General features: G+C 38.5%; 2 protein-coding genes across 3 annotated transcripts; one reads left to right on the top strand and one right to left on the bottom strand.

The window, feature by feature from the left end:
- The first annotated feature begins 7524 nt into the window (after positions 1-7524).
- Positions 7525-8736, top strand: pim (pimples). The gene has a single exon (XM_067791528.1). The coding sequence runs from the start codon at positions 7652-7654 to the stop codon at positions 8321-8323; it is 672 nt and encodes a 223-aa protein (XP_067647629.1). The 5' UTR covers positions 7525-7651; the 3' UTR covers positions 8324-8736.
- A 3258-nt stretch (positions 8737-11994) lies between these two features.
- bc10 (BLCAP apoptosis inducing factor bc10) lies at positions 11995-12985 on the bottom strand. Of its 2 annotated transcripts, none has more exons than XM_067791527.1 (2): positions 12576-12985; positions 11995-12499 (listed from the first exon to the last, which is right to left on the bottom strand). In XM_067791527.1, the coding sequence occupies exon 2, from the start codon at positions 12428-12430 to the stop codon at positions 12191-12193; it is 240 nt and encodes a 79-aa protein (XP_067647628.1). In that variant the 5' UTR covers positions 12431-12499; positions 12576-12985; the 3' UTR covers positions 11995-12190. The 2 variants fall into 2 exon arrangements, with proteins under 2 accessions (XP_067647628.1, XP_067647627.1); XM_067791526.1 differs by having other exon boundaries at positions 11995-12477; positions 12576-12979.
- Positions 12986-14777: the final 1792 nt, after the last annotated feature.

Raw genomic sequence — 14777 nt, 5'->3', positions numbered from 1 at the left:
AAGTAGATAATTTCAATAGAAGATCCAAACCGCAATGGTACTATTTAATATAGGGGCATACAATTGTTGGCGTATGCTGATGATATTGACATCATGGGCCTTAACAAACGTGCCTTAAGTTCTGCTTTCGATGGACTGGATGAAGAAGTAAAAAGTGGGTCTTGCGTTGAACGAGAATAGAACTAATTACTTGCTGACAGAAAAATCGGGACTTGGTTACCTGACTGTGATAGATATGAATTCATAACTAGGATTATCTGGGAACCAGCACTAACATCCAGAACAGAGTCAGCCTGGGAATCAGTATTTCCAGTAAGTGCTGCTTTGAACTAAGTATGCAATTGAAAATAGCCCCATCTCATACCCGTTGTTGTTCGGTTCTAAATCATGGAAGGTGCTAGAGGGTGTGATGATGATTGGAGTTTTCTAAAACAATTAAAGCACACAGGCTTCGCTGCTTTGATCGTACCATGCGTATGGACTATGCTACAGCGCATAAAGTATTCCTATCGATCCCAGTGTTTGGTAGCAGAGCAAGTGGGAGACCTTCACTCATCTTGTAAGGCACACGTGGAAATACAAAATCCACTAGGCTTAACTCCAATCGCTAAATAAATAAGGTCTACGGCCTGAACGTACAAAAATTGTATCTGGAAAGAACATCCCATAGTTATACTCCCCTAAACGAAAGGAATGAGTTTTTGGGTGCTGTCACCACCTTCCTTGGAAGCATGATTGCTGTTTTTATTTAAAAGGGCAGAGAAGTACTTTCTCCACAATCGTTATGTACTTTCAGTACATCAGGTATCCGATTGTCATTTTCGTTCATAAAAAAATTCGAACCGGAACTAAAACCTAACTGTTTCCTAACTGTGACCTTGAAATCTCCACACTAAAGGCTTGCTGCTTCTACATTTTCTTATGCCTGGTTTTTCAGTGTGAGTTTAAACTCTGGTTAAAGTTGTCTAGAGTTTAACCTTCCCACTTTGTTCGATAACATAAAATTTTGCTGCTCATATCAGCTTAAGTGGCCGAAGGGGCAGGGTTAAACTCTGGTCAACTTTAACTTGAGTTTAAAATCGCACTGAAAACCCCGGCCTTCAAGGTTTTCTCTCTATGAACTCGCAATAAGTGACCCTGTTGATGTGTTAACAGTGGGATTGAAGGCGTTAATAAGCACAATTCACAGATTCCGCAATCCAATTGGCATTTAATCGTATATTAAAAGCCCTTTAAATTGATTGATTTTCAAATAAATTTCTGCGAGTTGACGCAGTGTTGAATAGTTTGGATTCTCTCAATGGTTGGGATTTTACATTGTGTATTAGTATGGTACTCAATGGGGATTTTACCTCACGCAACTTTAGTAATCTCAACCAACTATTCAAGAAATATTATTTTCAATTTTTATTCAACCAGCTTAATGAATCATTAACTGTGTTGTTTTTACATCCATAGACGTTTACGCTTAAACTTTATATGGACTGCTAAGCGTCAAACTTTAAATACACCTTTGAAATTGCTGCGCATAAAATTAGTACTACTAAATTTCAATACGCATTATCAAAGAGGATAGATATTATAAGAGCCGTCACTTGTTATTTTTTGGGCATTTACTCGATGTAAACTGTGAGGTTAGGTTAGGTAAGGTTGAACTGGAGGGTCCATGAAGACCACACATAGACTGAATAAGTCCGTAGTGTTACCAGAAGTTTGTTTTAACGACCAAAGTAAAAAACCCTATCAAAAACCAGGACGTATGTTATAAAATAGCTCCGTCCTCTTGGCAAATACTAGAAACTTCCTAGGACTTAAGCCACTTGCTGCTTCTAGATCTGACAGCTGTATCACTCCTAATAGCTGGCGTCGTAGTCTGGCAAGCGCAGGGCACGAGCACAGAACGTGGTCGATCGTTTCCTCCTCCAGGCCGCACTTCCTACATCTGCTATCACTGACCAAGCCTAATTTAAAGGCATGTGACGCCAGAAGGCAGTGTCCAGTTAGAATACCCGTCATGAGTCTACAGTCCTCTCTTTTTAATGATAGAAGCAATTTTGTTAGTCTAAGGTTGTAAGACCTACACATAATCTTCGACACTTTACAGCCCCACGCTTGAACCCACGCCTTTCCTGCCTGGTCGATCATGTGCATCTCTCGCCTTCGCTTAATTTCGCCCAGTCTAATTGGGACGTCTGCGGAGCAAGCTTCAAGGAATGCGCCCTTTTTAGCTAGTTCATCCGCTTTTTCATTCCCATATGCCCTGGGACCCAATATAGATGTATGTTTCTCCCTGTCCCGATTCTCTCCAGGGACTGCTTACATTCTAACACGCATTTAAATACTGTGCTATACGAGATTATTGCCTTAATTGCTGCTTGACTGTCAATATAAAAATTAGCACGATTGCAGCTTGGGCTATTTCTTCCAGGGTTTCTACTGCTTTCGTTACGGCTACTATTTCCCCTTGGAAATAAAAAAAAACCCAATGAGAAAGAGGGCGATAAGCTCCACGTACACCCCAGCATTCTTTTAAATTCATAAAGTGCCGTTGAAGCCTTCTTCACCCTCTCCTCCACGTTGAGCTTCCATAACAGCTTACTGTCTAGGATGATTCCTGGATATTTTGTGCAAGGTTTCTCCTGTAAGGTCACCTCTCCTAACTTAGGCCTGATCCAATTTGGGACCTAGTACCTCTTTGTAAACAAGACCATATCCGTCTTAACCGCGTTGACTTTCAACCCGCCCGATCCATCAAAGAGCTAATCGTTGGAAGGCACTTTCCACTTATGACAACTGCAACGTCATCTGCGTAAGCCGTAAGTATTACGGGTCCCACATCGAATCGCCTGAGCAGTCGGTTGATGACCAGCGTCCACAGCAGAGGTGAAAGCACCCCTCCCTACGGCGTTCCCCTGTCCACTGATTTCGTGGCCTCGTACAATATCCATTCCTGCAATTTAACATGCAGCCGATCCATCTCGTTAAGGCTAGATGTACTTTAATGTAATTAAGACCATCCATAATCGCCCATTTAGAAACATTATTGAAAGCCCCGGCAATGTCTAAGAAGACTCCTAGAGCATATTCCTTATATTCCAGGGCTTTCTCTATGCTTATTGCCACCCTATGCAATGCGGTGTCTACCGCCTTGCCTTTGGTGTAAGCATGTTGTGTTGTGGAGAGCAGCTTTTCATCCACGTTGGACTTTATGTACACATCTTTCAGCCTCTCAAAGGTTTTGAGCAGAAATGATGTTAAGCTAATGGGTCTATAGTATTTGGGATACACGTGACCGATCTTCCCCGCCTTTGGTAGGAAAGCTACACGAGCAGTTCTCCAAGAGTGCGGTACATGATTCAGTCTTTTGCGCCCATCGAATATTATTTTAAGCCATTCCACGACCGCCCTACTTGAAACTTGTAGCATGGCCGGGAATATACCATCTGGGCCCGGCGATTTGTACTTAGAAAACGTCTTCACTGCCCATTCGATCTTGATATCGGTCACCAAGCTCGGCACTACCCGCTCTTCTAAACCATCACCCGATGGGAAATGTGTATCGAGAAACTTTTCCATCAGATTTTCTTCGCCCTGGAAATTTCACGCTTGTAGATCCTCGGTAGATCCCTGTACTCGTCCCGACACGCTTCGCTTTCCGCGGTCTTTGCTAGCTTAAACATTTATTTTACCTGTCTTCTTAGAAGACTCAGCTCATTTCTCCACCATGGCGGCTTTGCTGTTCCTCTGAATCTTCTTAGATGGCAAGCTTTTTTATACGCAGTCATAAGCGTCCTTGTTAGGAATTCATTAGACTTCTCCAGTTCTTCCACATTGGCAACCTCTTTGGGTTGTCCCAGTTTCGTTTCTACCTGTTTCTGCAATTTAGTCCAGTTTGTTGCCCTAGGGTTTCTAAAGGTTCCTCCCTTCTCTACCCTCTTTAGGGGGATGCTGGAGCTGATATTCGCATGGTCGGAGAAGGATGGTCTATCAAGAACCATCCAATCATACCTTGATATATCACTTCGGAGCTCAGTGTAATATCCAAAACATTGCTGGATGTTGGACCAATGTATGTAGGGACATTTCCCCTGTTGGCTATCTGCAAATTGGTTTGCAGGATGTAACAAAATAGAGATTCGCCTCTCTCGTTCGTATCTGCTCCTCCCCACGCATTGTGGTGCGCATTTGCATCCGCGTCTATGACCAACCGCCCTTTGCGCCCTTCGTCCTGTACTAGCCTCTTGCACTCCGTCGGCGGAACCTCCGCAGCATGGGCCATGCAGCAGGATGCCAGGACAAATGCCTGCTTATTTCTTTGCTCAAAGAGGTCCTCAGTAGTGTAATTAGGCAGCATATATAAATGCAGCTGTTTCCTTACCATTACTACAGCTCGCAACCGTCCTTCCGTTTGCGCATTACTTACTTACTTACTTAATTGGCGCTTAACCGTCTAAACGGTTATGGCCGTCCAACAAGGCGCGCCAGTCGCTCCTTCGCTCCGCCAACCGGCGCCAATTGGTCACACCAAGGGAGTTTAAATCGTTTTCCACCTGGTCCTTCCAACGGAGTGGGGGCCGCCCTCTACCTCTGCTTCCATAGGCGGGTTCCGATAGAAACACTTTCTTGGCCGGAGCATCATCTTTCATTCGCATAACATGGCCTAGCCAGCGCAGCCGCTGCGTTTTAATTCGCTGGACTATGTTGATGTCTGCGTATAGCTCGTACAGCTCATCATTAAATCTTCTTCGGTACTCGCCATCGCCAACGCGTAGAGGTCCATAAATCTTTCGAAGAACTTTTCTCTCGAACACTCCCAAAGCCGCTTCATCTGCTGTTGTCATGGTCCATGCTTCTGCCCCATATAGCAGGACGGGTACGATAAGTGACTTGTAGAGTATGATTTTCGTTCGCCGAGAGAGGACTTTACTTTTCAATTGCCTACCTAGTCCAAAGTAGCATTTATTGGCAAGATTGATTCTTCGCTGGATTTCAGTGCTGATGTTGTTGCTAATGTTGATGCTGGTTCCCAAATAAACGAAGTCTTTTACTATTTCGAAATTATGGCTGCCAACAGTAGCGTGGTTGCCAAGGCGCATATGCGCTGACTCTTTGCTCGATGACAGCAGGTACTTCGTTTTGTCCTCATTCACCATCAAACCCATCTTTACCGCTTCTTTTTCCAGCTTGGAGTAAGCAGAACTAACAGCGCGGGTGTTTAGGCCGATGATATCAATGTCATCAGCATATGCCAGTAATTGCACGCTTTTATAGTATATTGTTCCAGTGCGGTTAAGTTCTGCAGCTAGTATAATTTTCTCCAGCATCAAATTAAAGAAATCGCACGATAGGGGGTCACCCTGTCTGAAACCTCGTTTAGTTTCGAACGGCTCGGAGAGGTCCTTCCCAATTCTGACTGAGCTGATGGTGTTGCTCAACGTCATTTTGCACAGCCGTATAAGTTTTGCGGGGAAACCAAATTCAGACATAGCGGCATATAGGCAGCTCCTTTTCGTGCTGTCGAAGGCGGCTTTAAAGTCGACGAAGAGGTGATGTGTGTCGATTCTCTTTTCACGGGTTTTTTCCAAGATTTGGCGCATTGTGAAAATCTGGTCGATGGTAGATTTACCAGGTCTGAAGCCGCACTGATAAGGTCCAATCAGCCGGATCACGGTGGGCTTCAATCTTTCGCACAATACACTTGAAAGGACCTTATATGCGATATTAAGAAGGCTGATTCCACGATAGTTGGTGCATTTTGCAGTATCCCCCTTCTTGTGGACTGGGCAAAGAACACTTAGATTCCAACCATCGAGCATGCTTTCGTCCGCCCATATTTTGCTAAGAAGCTGCTGCATGCGCCTTACCAACTCCTCGCCGCCGAACTTGAATAGCTCCGCAGGCAATCCATCAGCGCCCACGGCCTTGTTGTTTTTCAATCTGGTTATTGCTATTCTAACTTCGTCATAATCGGGCGGGGGGACATATATTCCATCATCATCGATTGCGGGATCGGGTTCTTCATCTCTGCGCGGTGAATTGCTGCCTCCATTTAGGAGAGCAGTAGCCACGGTTATACCACACACCCGGACTTGGCATGGCGTAGCCCAGGGTTATTTTTTATAAGCGCCGCCGAAGGCCGCCAACGCAGAAAGGTGTTTTGCGCAAAAATACTATTGATCCCACCTCCGGTTTGGGAAGTACCCGCGGGTCTTTTTTCGGTTTTTCGTTAATATCTTTTGAACGGGTAAAAAAAGTTAACTTCCGCTTTCGGATTCTTGATCAATACGTGAATACCCGTCTTTTGATACCTCACTCAAAAAAGGGCCAATTTTAGGGTTGGACCCCGAAACTGCACAATTACCAAAAACGGCTACTCTCAATCTACAAAAAATACCCTACAAGAAACGCTGATAGTTTTACTAATACACTCACACTTGTAATTGACAATGCTGATCCTGCGATGACGTAAACATTGATACTCAAATTTTCGTATGTTCCTTTGTTCGCACACGCATGTCCGCATGTACCCAGCGACAGCCTATAATCATGAAAAAGGACTCAAACTGGGAAAGCTTCGAACACCTGGTACAGAACAAAAGAACATACAGCAGATACCATTATGCATGTGAGACAGATACATAATTCTCAACGGAATTTTATGTATGCGAGAACAGTTTATCCGATTTAATCATGTTGTCACTACTGACAGTCATATGACAATCAAATGATTATCACGGTTGTTTTGTTATTTTTTAAATTCTGCCATTTTCAACCGACGAAAACCATATAAAAAATAAGTTTAAAAAATGAAAAAGAGAGCATTTCAAAGCTCCATGCTAAAAGAAAAAAATCGAAAATAATATTAAAAAACACCAAAAGCTGTCGGAATGTATGGGGCGCACTGAAAAATTTGATACCCGAAAAATAATAGTGGTTAGTGGTGATTCATTTTTAAATGTGTTTCCGCATGAATTTCTGAATTTAAATTGAACATTCTGAACTCGAATTCTTATAAAACTATTTATTTTCAACAAATAAAAAACACGTATGCTTTTATCACGTACAAAATTAAAAACGTAATGAAATAAAGTAAATAAAAAGCAAAAAGCATTGTTTCATTTTTGGCGGAATATAACAATGGTCAGTTATGATAGTATAACAGTCAAACCTGATATCTACAGTAAACTATCATTTATGACACTTTTTGATAGTTAGAGTGTCAGCACTGATCCAGGAAAAGGAATGAGGGTGAGCAGTACGGCTATATACTTAATCAGTAGGCCATGTTGGTGTATAAGAAGGAGACAAAAACTCACACGTACACAGTTGTTTACATCACATTTGCGCAAGTTCCCTTAAGTTCGTGATAGAAAGTTTGTATGAGGCGCTGATCGTTAGGTTGACATTGCTGACAATCAGATGATAGTCATATGATAGTCAGTATTCTTGTAGGGTAGTATGGCAGCTTAAGAATTTGTCAGCATTTTAAATCTGGCAATACCAGCTCTGTTTGTGACAGCTGTCAAAGCAAGAACAACTACGTACATAACTGTGTGGAATTTTATAGAAAAGAGCATTGGATTTGGCGCCTAATTTACTGAATTTCTATAATTTAATCATATTTTAAAGAACTAGAAATTCTTCAAATAAAATGGCAAATTTATTGCACGATAAACGAACCTACGTTGATGAAAATAAATTTTTATCAACCAAATTACAACAAACGCATCCAAGAGTACACTCTGTCAAGAAGAAGCAAGTTTTTGGTGAACTCAAAAATGTAATGCACAATCAAATTGGTGTTACACCTCTTAAAGGTGGGGCTTTCGCCAATAGAGGTATAAAGAAATATAATGATAGAGGATGTCCGGCATCAAATCAGAAATCATGCAAACCAATGGAAGCCGATCATAATAACAAGTCAGCCACTTCTACAATCGATCCAATAGAATTATTCGATTTATTTGACTTTCCCAAAGTGTGTTGCACAAGTGCATGCACCAAAAGCGTTGAGGAAATATGGGCTGAATCTAATCAACTTGATGATATTGCCTTAATGAAGGCAATGATGAAAATAAGGAATGGCAGCCGTCTGATTGAAGATGATGATGAAAAGGGAGTGAATAATCATCAGGTAGCAAATGAGGTGGACGAGGAGGAGCACTACAAATCCGAAGATGAATATTTGGATAATTTGGTATCGAAATCTATAAGTCGCCATCTGTATTTGGAGGATTATAACAATGATGACTTTTCATCATGCTCGGCTGAAATGCCAAAGTTTGATATATTTAACGATTTACCCATGCTAAATGCTAATTAAATCTTAATATATACTCATATGCCTTTGTACTAATGTGCGGATAATGCATAATATGCGCTATGAACGAAACATTAGGACGTTTCAGAAAAATGTTTTTTTTTTTCGATCAGATTGTGTAAAATAAATCCTTGGGAAATTTAAATTAGTTTTTAAGCCATTTCCTAAATTATATGCATTCTCATCACATATGTTACTTGAAGCTCTGGCAAATATTGGCCACTAAAAAGTTTGAGTAACAAGGAAATTAAATCAATATGGTATTTTCGTACCCACGGAATGAGTCATATGTAACCAGAGAAATTTTAGGTAAACTACAGCATATGCATACGCACATATCTATATAATTATTTTAAACTTTATTCGATTATAAATTAAATATACATACATTACATACTGAATTCATGTACATAAATGTTTTGCTTTTATTATAGCGTACTTAATACCTACGCTACTCCATGGTTGTGTGATTTACTCGAACTGTGACTATCTGTGCAAGAACAAACTAAATGTTGTTTACAACAACATTGCTAGATATGTTTATGGGTTGAAAAGATTTGACCACGTATCTCAACATGCTGAAAGGTTGCTGAACATTTCTTTCGAAAATCTTTTAAAAGTCAAAACACTGTCCTTCCTCCATAAATTGATACACACGAAGGAACCTGACTATATCGTAAGCTTATTTTTCTGCAATCATCAAGATCGGTGCTTCTTCTTAAGCACATCAGATACCGCTCGCTAACCTCTGAGCGCCAATTCTTTGTTACTGCAATAGTCTTTGGAACTCGCTACCTACAAGTCTTCGACTCTTAAGTAATGCTCTGCACTTCAGAAAAGAGCTAACATCATTTTTTAACGACCATTCAACTGGTTCTCAAATTGTTGTTAAAATGTTCATTTCTAAGTCCTTTTCCTTTCTCTGTGTCTTCTTTCTTTATTTGTTAAATACTATTCAATCTATAACCAGCCAAAGAGCTAACATCATTTTTTAACGACTATTAAACTGGTTCTCAAATTGTTTTTAAAATGTTCATTTCTAAGTCCTTTTCCTTTCTCTGTGTCTTCTTTCTTTATTTGTTAAATACTATTCAATCTATAACCAGCCAAAGGTTATCATCACTACTGCTGTCTTTTAATATTTATTAACTACTTTTCTTTAGTTTTAAGATTTACATTTACATACATAAATATTTCACTATTGTCGTTATATTTAATTTAATTTGATTAATCTAATTTATTATTATAAATGTTCAATTTTTATAGCTCATGCTATTCATGACTAGCACTGTTAAATAATTTGTCAAAATTGTTGTGCTAGGAACAAATTTTCAAATAAATACATACATACATTATATCAATTTACGTAAATATATTTAGGCAATTCACAAGGTCTCCTATTCGTCGTATGAACTATGATTTAATACAATTTTATATTGGAAGCCAAAGAAACAAAGAAGTTACATTTTCATACAAATTTATAATCATAAAATTTTTATACAACTTTTTTTTATTTTTTAATAAATATAGTGAAGAGACTTTAAATGAATACGACATTCTTGTGATTTGCCTAATTATATGCGCTTGTTAATAGGTTTTCAATACAACGAACATTCCTGTCCACTTTTAAGTACTTTTATCAATTTTTTTTTTTCTTTATTTTAAAAAGCTAATGAAGTGTCAACCAAAAGCTATGTTAAAAAATTTCAAAAACGTTTTCGAAAATTTAAGAATTTTTATTTTGAGTTTTAGGAAGCTTTATATATTATATATATATACATCTTTGTAGAGCAATTTTTTATTCTCACAAAGCACAAGTTTGAACCCTGAGGTTGTTTTATATTTTCTTCGACAAAGAATTTAGAAATTTTCATAAAACTTACAGAATTTTATAGATTTCGAGAAATTAGCTTACTACGACTTCATTTTAATTGCTATTATTTTACGTGCGGATGTATACGAATATCAATTTATTTATATATGTGCGTTGGCAGAAAACAAAAATATTTTGTATTAAATGAAATTACTACCAATATTTTAAAACATACGAAATACCATGTCATACACATACACGATCGTTCCGCCATGAGTCCAACTACCCCTGGCTTTTTTTTCTATAGCTTCTAACCATGTGGATAAGTATCGTACACTATGCTGTTTGCTTAGAAAAAATTTTCACTCGAAAATTTTTAATTTTGACGATTTGGTTTTATTTTAATGCAAAAGTGCTTGAAGGATCAAATTATGGTAAAGAGTATATGGTAGTGACATAGAAACCTCGCCTTTCCCTAGGGAGTGCGTTCCTCCTCTGTAAGTTTGTGGTATTGTTCTTTGAGTACTGGATTTACAGGGCAATTCCTAGCATAAAGGTCCGACGCTTGTTTGTGGAGCTCGCTGAGGACCTGCTTGTGTTTTTTGGCTTCATACGTCTGAGTTCTCAGGTGCCGTATTTCCTCATAATGCTTACGGATAAGACTTCTTAAGCCCCTGGGCGGTGTTGGCTCATCAATCAGATGTCTGTTGGGATGCCCAGGTTTCTGGGTATTCAACAGGAACTGTTAACTTCCGCTTTCGGATTCTTGATCAATACGTGAATACCCGTATTTTGATACCTCACTCAAAAAAAAAGGGCCAATTTTAGGGTGGGGCCCCGAAACTGCACAATTACCAAAAACGACTACTCTCAATCTACAAAAAATATTTTACAACTAGTATGGCAGCTTAAAAATTCGTCAGCATTTTAAATCTGGCAATACCAGCTCTGTTTGTGACAGCTGTCAAAGCAAGAACAACTACGTACATAACTGTGTGAAATTTCATAGAAAAGAGCATTGGATTTGGCGCCTAATTTACTGAATTTCTATAATTTAATCATATTTTATATTATATTCAACAGGAACTGTGTGGTTAGCATCTCATTTCTCTCCTTAATGGGAAGTATTCGCGCCTCATTATGTAGATGGTGTTCTGGGGACATAAGAAGACAGCCCGTGGCGGTTCTGGGAGCAGTATTTTGGCAGGCCTGCATCTTCCAGTGAGTAGTTTTTAGGCTTGGCGACCATATCGGGGACGCGTAGCATGCAATCGGCTGGCCAATTGCTTTGTATGTGGTAATGAGCGTTTCTTTGTCTTTTCCCCAAGTACTTCCAGCAAGAGATTTTAGGATTTTATTACGGCTCTGGATTTTCGGTACAATTGCGGCTGCATGCTCACCAAAATGTAGATCCTGATCAAACGTTACACCCAAGATTTTGGGGTGTAGGACAGTCGGTAGCGTAGTGCCATCGACGTGGATGTTCAAAATGGTCGACATTTGGGACGTCCATGGTGTAAATAAGGTCGCGGAGGATTTAGTCGGTGATAATGCCAGGTTTCACGAGGCGAAAAAAATGGAGATATCAGGGAGGTAGCCATTTATTCTTCAAAAGCTGTCGAAAAGGCGTTTTCAAAATTTGTTGGGATATGGCTATTTAAAAGAAAAAATTTCAGATACGACGATTTCAATAAGTTGATGCATACGATTTTGTTGTGTGTACTTCAATTTGCTGCCTTTTCAAATAACAAACATAAACATCAGTCAGCCCGTTTGTTATGAAGTATAATAGCGAGTAATACTCCACAAAACCTAAATCAAACCCTTTATTTCCAAGAAAGAAAAGAAAACACAATATTAATTAAAATATAAAACAGAGCAAATAATTTAATATGAAGTATTTTTTGTTAATTATTAGGATACTTAAATGATGCAGTTGAACAAACACACATGTATGTACACATCAAGTTGAAAACGTTGACTTATCAAAAACGCATATTTGTTACCAAAATAACGCCCAGCCAACAGTGGACAGCGCCCTTTTTGCTACCATTTTCTTAACCATTCTCGCATTGATGCCCTTCACAATTGCCCCAGAAAATGCAATTTCCCACACCGCTATAGCAGATAAGAAATACAGCAGTTAAAAATATTAAGCTACATATTGTACATGGTTTGCGTTCGAGAAAGAAACCAATTAAATATAGTACAATAAACATGACATGTGTTTCCATTAGCGCCGGATTTGTTGGTTTTGGTATAAGCAATACTGGCAGCAGACATTGTAAGCAATACATAGCGTGTTTAAATTGGCTAATAACAACGGGAATGGGGTAATCTACGTCTGTGGAATAAAAAAAAAAAAACTGTAGAGATGAATGTGTGCATTTAATTAACTAAGAACATCTACTATTCGTCGGTGACAGCTGCTGCATTACTCACCAATGCGCTTCCCTTGGCTCCTTCAAAAATTTAACTGGCAGATTGGTTTTCCGTGCAATGCAACAATCGCTTTTATGTTTTTGTTTTGGCTTTGGCAAAGTAATTTTCTTATTCTACGTACACTGAATTTGATCATTAAATTGGGGATAAGAGGTTTTGGCCTACGCCTCGCAACAGCAAACACAACATAATTTTTTCAGATCTTGGTATTTTGTGCTAATCAATATACTGTCGTTCGACTGCGTTCTTGCTTAATAATAATGTGATGTTTTTCGCTTCTATATTTTGGATATATATTTTATTACATCTTATTCGCGTTAATCACTTGATTTTGCCAGTGGATATTTTTATAAGAAAAAAAAAAACAAAAGGCAATATAGGTCTGTTCGGCAACTGATCCAAACATGGCGAAACGATACAAGGTGAGCATGGTACATAAACATGGTTCAACTATATACAGGTTGGCTCATCTGTAAAGCAACAAAATATGTCTGTTCAAATTGTCAAAATCTGTGTATTGCTGTTGGTGCGAATGGTATGGAATAGAAACATAAAACTTAGCAGTTTTTGTATGGGTAAGTAAAATGTGGCCAATGTGTTGGTTTCATTTTGAGTTTGCCATCTCCTTTTGACAATCCCTTCGACCATGCAATGACATAAATGAAATCAGCTGATGAGATGAGCCAACCTGTACATAATTGAACCATGGTACCATGGTACCAACACATTGGCAACATTTTACTTACACATACAAAAACTGCTAAGTTTTATGTTTCTATTCCATACCATTCGCACCAACAGCAATACACAGATTTTGACAATTTGAACAGACATATTTTGTTGCTTTAGAGATGAGCCAACCTGTATATAGTTGAACCATGCATGGTACATAAACTATTATTATAAACTATTTTTATTTCATTTGATACAACAACTTCCGGCGCAGTACATTTTGACATTTGTCCATTGAATTTACAAAAACAAAATACATGGAATTTTTATTTATGTTTGTAGGTATGTCACCATTCTGCCACCTTGTATCGTCCCGCCATGGATCCCAATTAGTTGGTAACATATATCATAACACTTGATTTCTGCCCAAAGAGATTTAGGGCCAATTAATGGTGTCATAACCATTAAAACCATAACCAAATAAAACAGCTGATCGAATCTACCTTATGGACATCAATATAAGCGATTAATGGTGCAATACCATAACGCCATCACCATACCATAGCCAACCAATTGGTTTTTGTTTCTCGCCATATCCATAACTTAAAAATATTTGAGTTGCTGAATTTAATAACTTTTTGCAATTTTTATTCATTGTTTTGAATACGTTATGACAAAGAGACATATTTTTTATACTCAGTTGAGCAGAGCTCACAGAGTATATTAACTTTGATTGGATAACGGTTGGTTGTACAGGTATAAAGGAATCGAGATAGATATAGACTTCCATATATCAAAATCATCAGTATCGAAAAAAAATGTCATTGAGCCATGTCCGTCCGTCCGTCCGTCTGTCCGTTAACACGATAACTTGAGTAAATTTCGAGGTATCTTGATGAAATTTGGTATGTAGGTTTCTGGGCACTCATCTCAGATCGCTATTTAAAATGAACGATATCGGACAATAATCACGCCCACTTTTTCGATATCGAAAATTTCGAAAAACCGAAAAATGCGATAATTCATTGCCAAAGACGTATAAAGCGATGAAATTTGGTAGGTGGGTTGACCTTATGACGCAGAATAGAAAATTTGTAAAATTTTGGACAATGGGCGTGGCACTGCCCACTTTTAAAAGAAGGTAATTTAAAAGTTTTGCAAGCTGTAATTTGGCAGTCATTGAGGATATCATGATGAAATTTGGCAAGAAAGTTACTACTGTTACTATATATGTGCTAAATAAAAATTAGAAAAATTGGATCAAGAACACGCCCACTTTAAAAAAAAATTTTTTAAGGTCAAATTTTAACAAAAACTTGAATATCTTTACTGTATATAAGTAAATTATGTCAACATTCAACTCCAGTAATAATATGCAACAAAATACAAAAATAAAAGAAAATTTCAAATGGGCGTGGTTCCGCCCTTTTTCATTTAGTTTGTCTACAATACTTTTAATGTCATAAGTAGAACAAAAATTTAACAATCCTTCTGAAATTTGGTAGAGGCATAGACTCTATGACGGTAACT

The sequence above is a fragment of the Eurosta solidaginis genome, chromosome 5 (assembly GCF_040869045.1).
Source record: "Eurosta solidaginis isolate ZX-2024a chromosome 5, ASM4086904v1, whole genome shotgun sequence".
In the NCBI taxonomy this organism is placed as follows: Eukaryota; Metazoa; Arthropoda; class Insecta; order Diptera; family Tephritidae; genus Eurosta; species Eurosta solidaginis.
The sequence above is the reverse complement of the archived record's forward strand: the minus strand, read 5'-3'. Positions and strand labels throughout refer to the sequence as shown.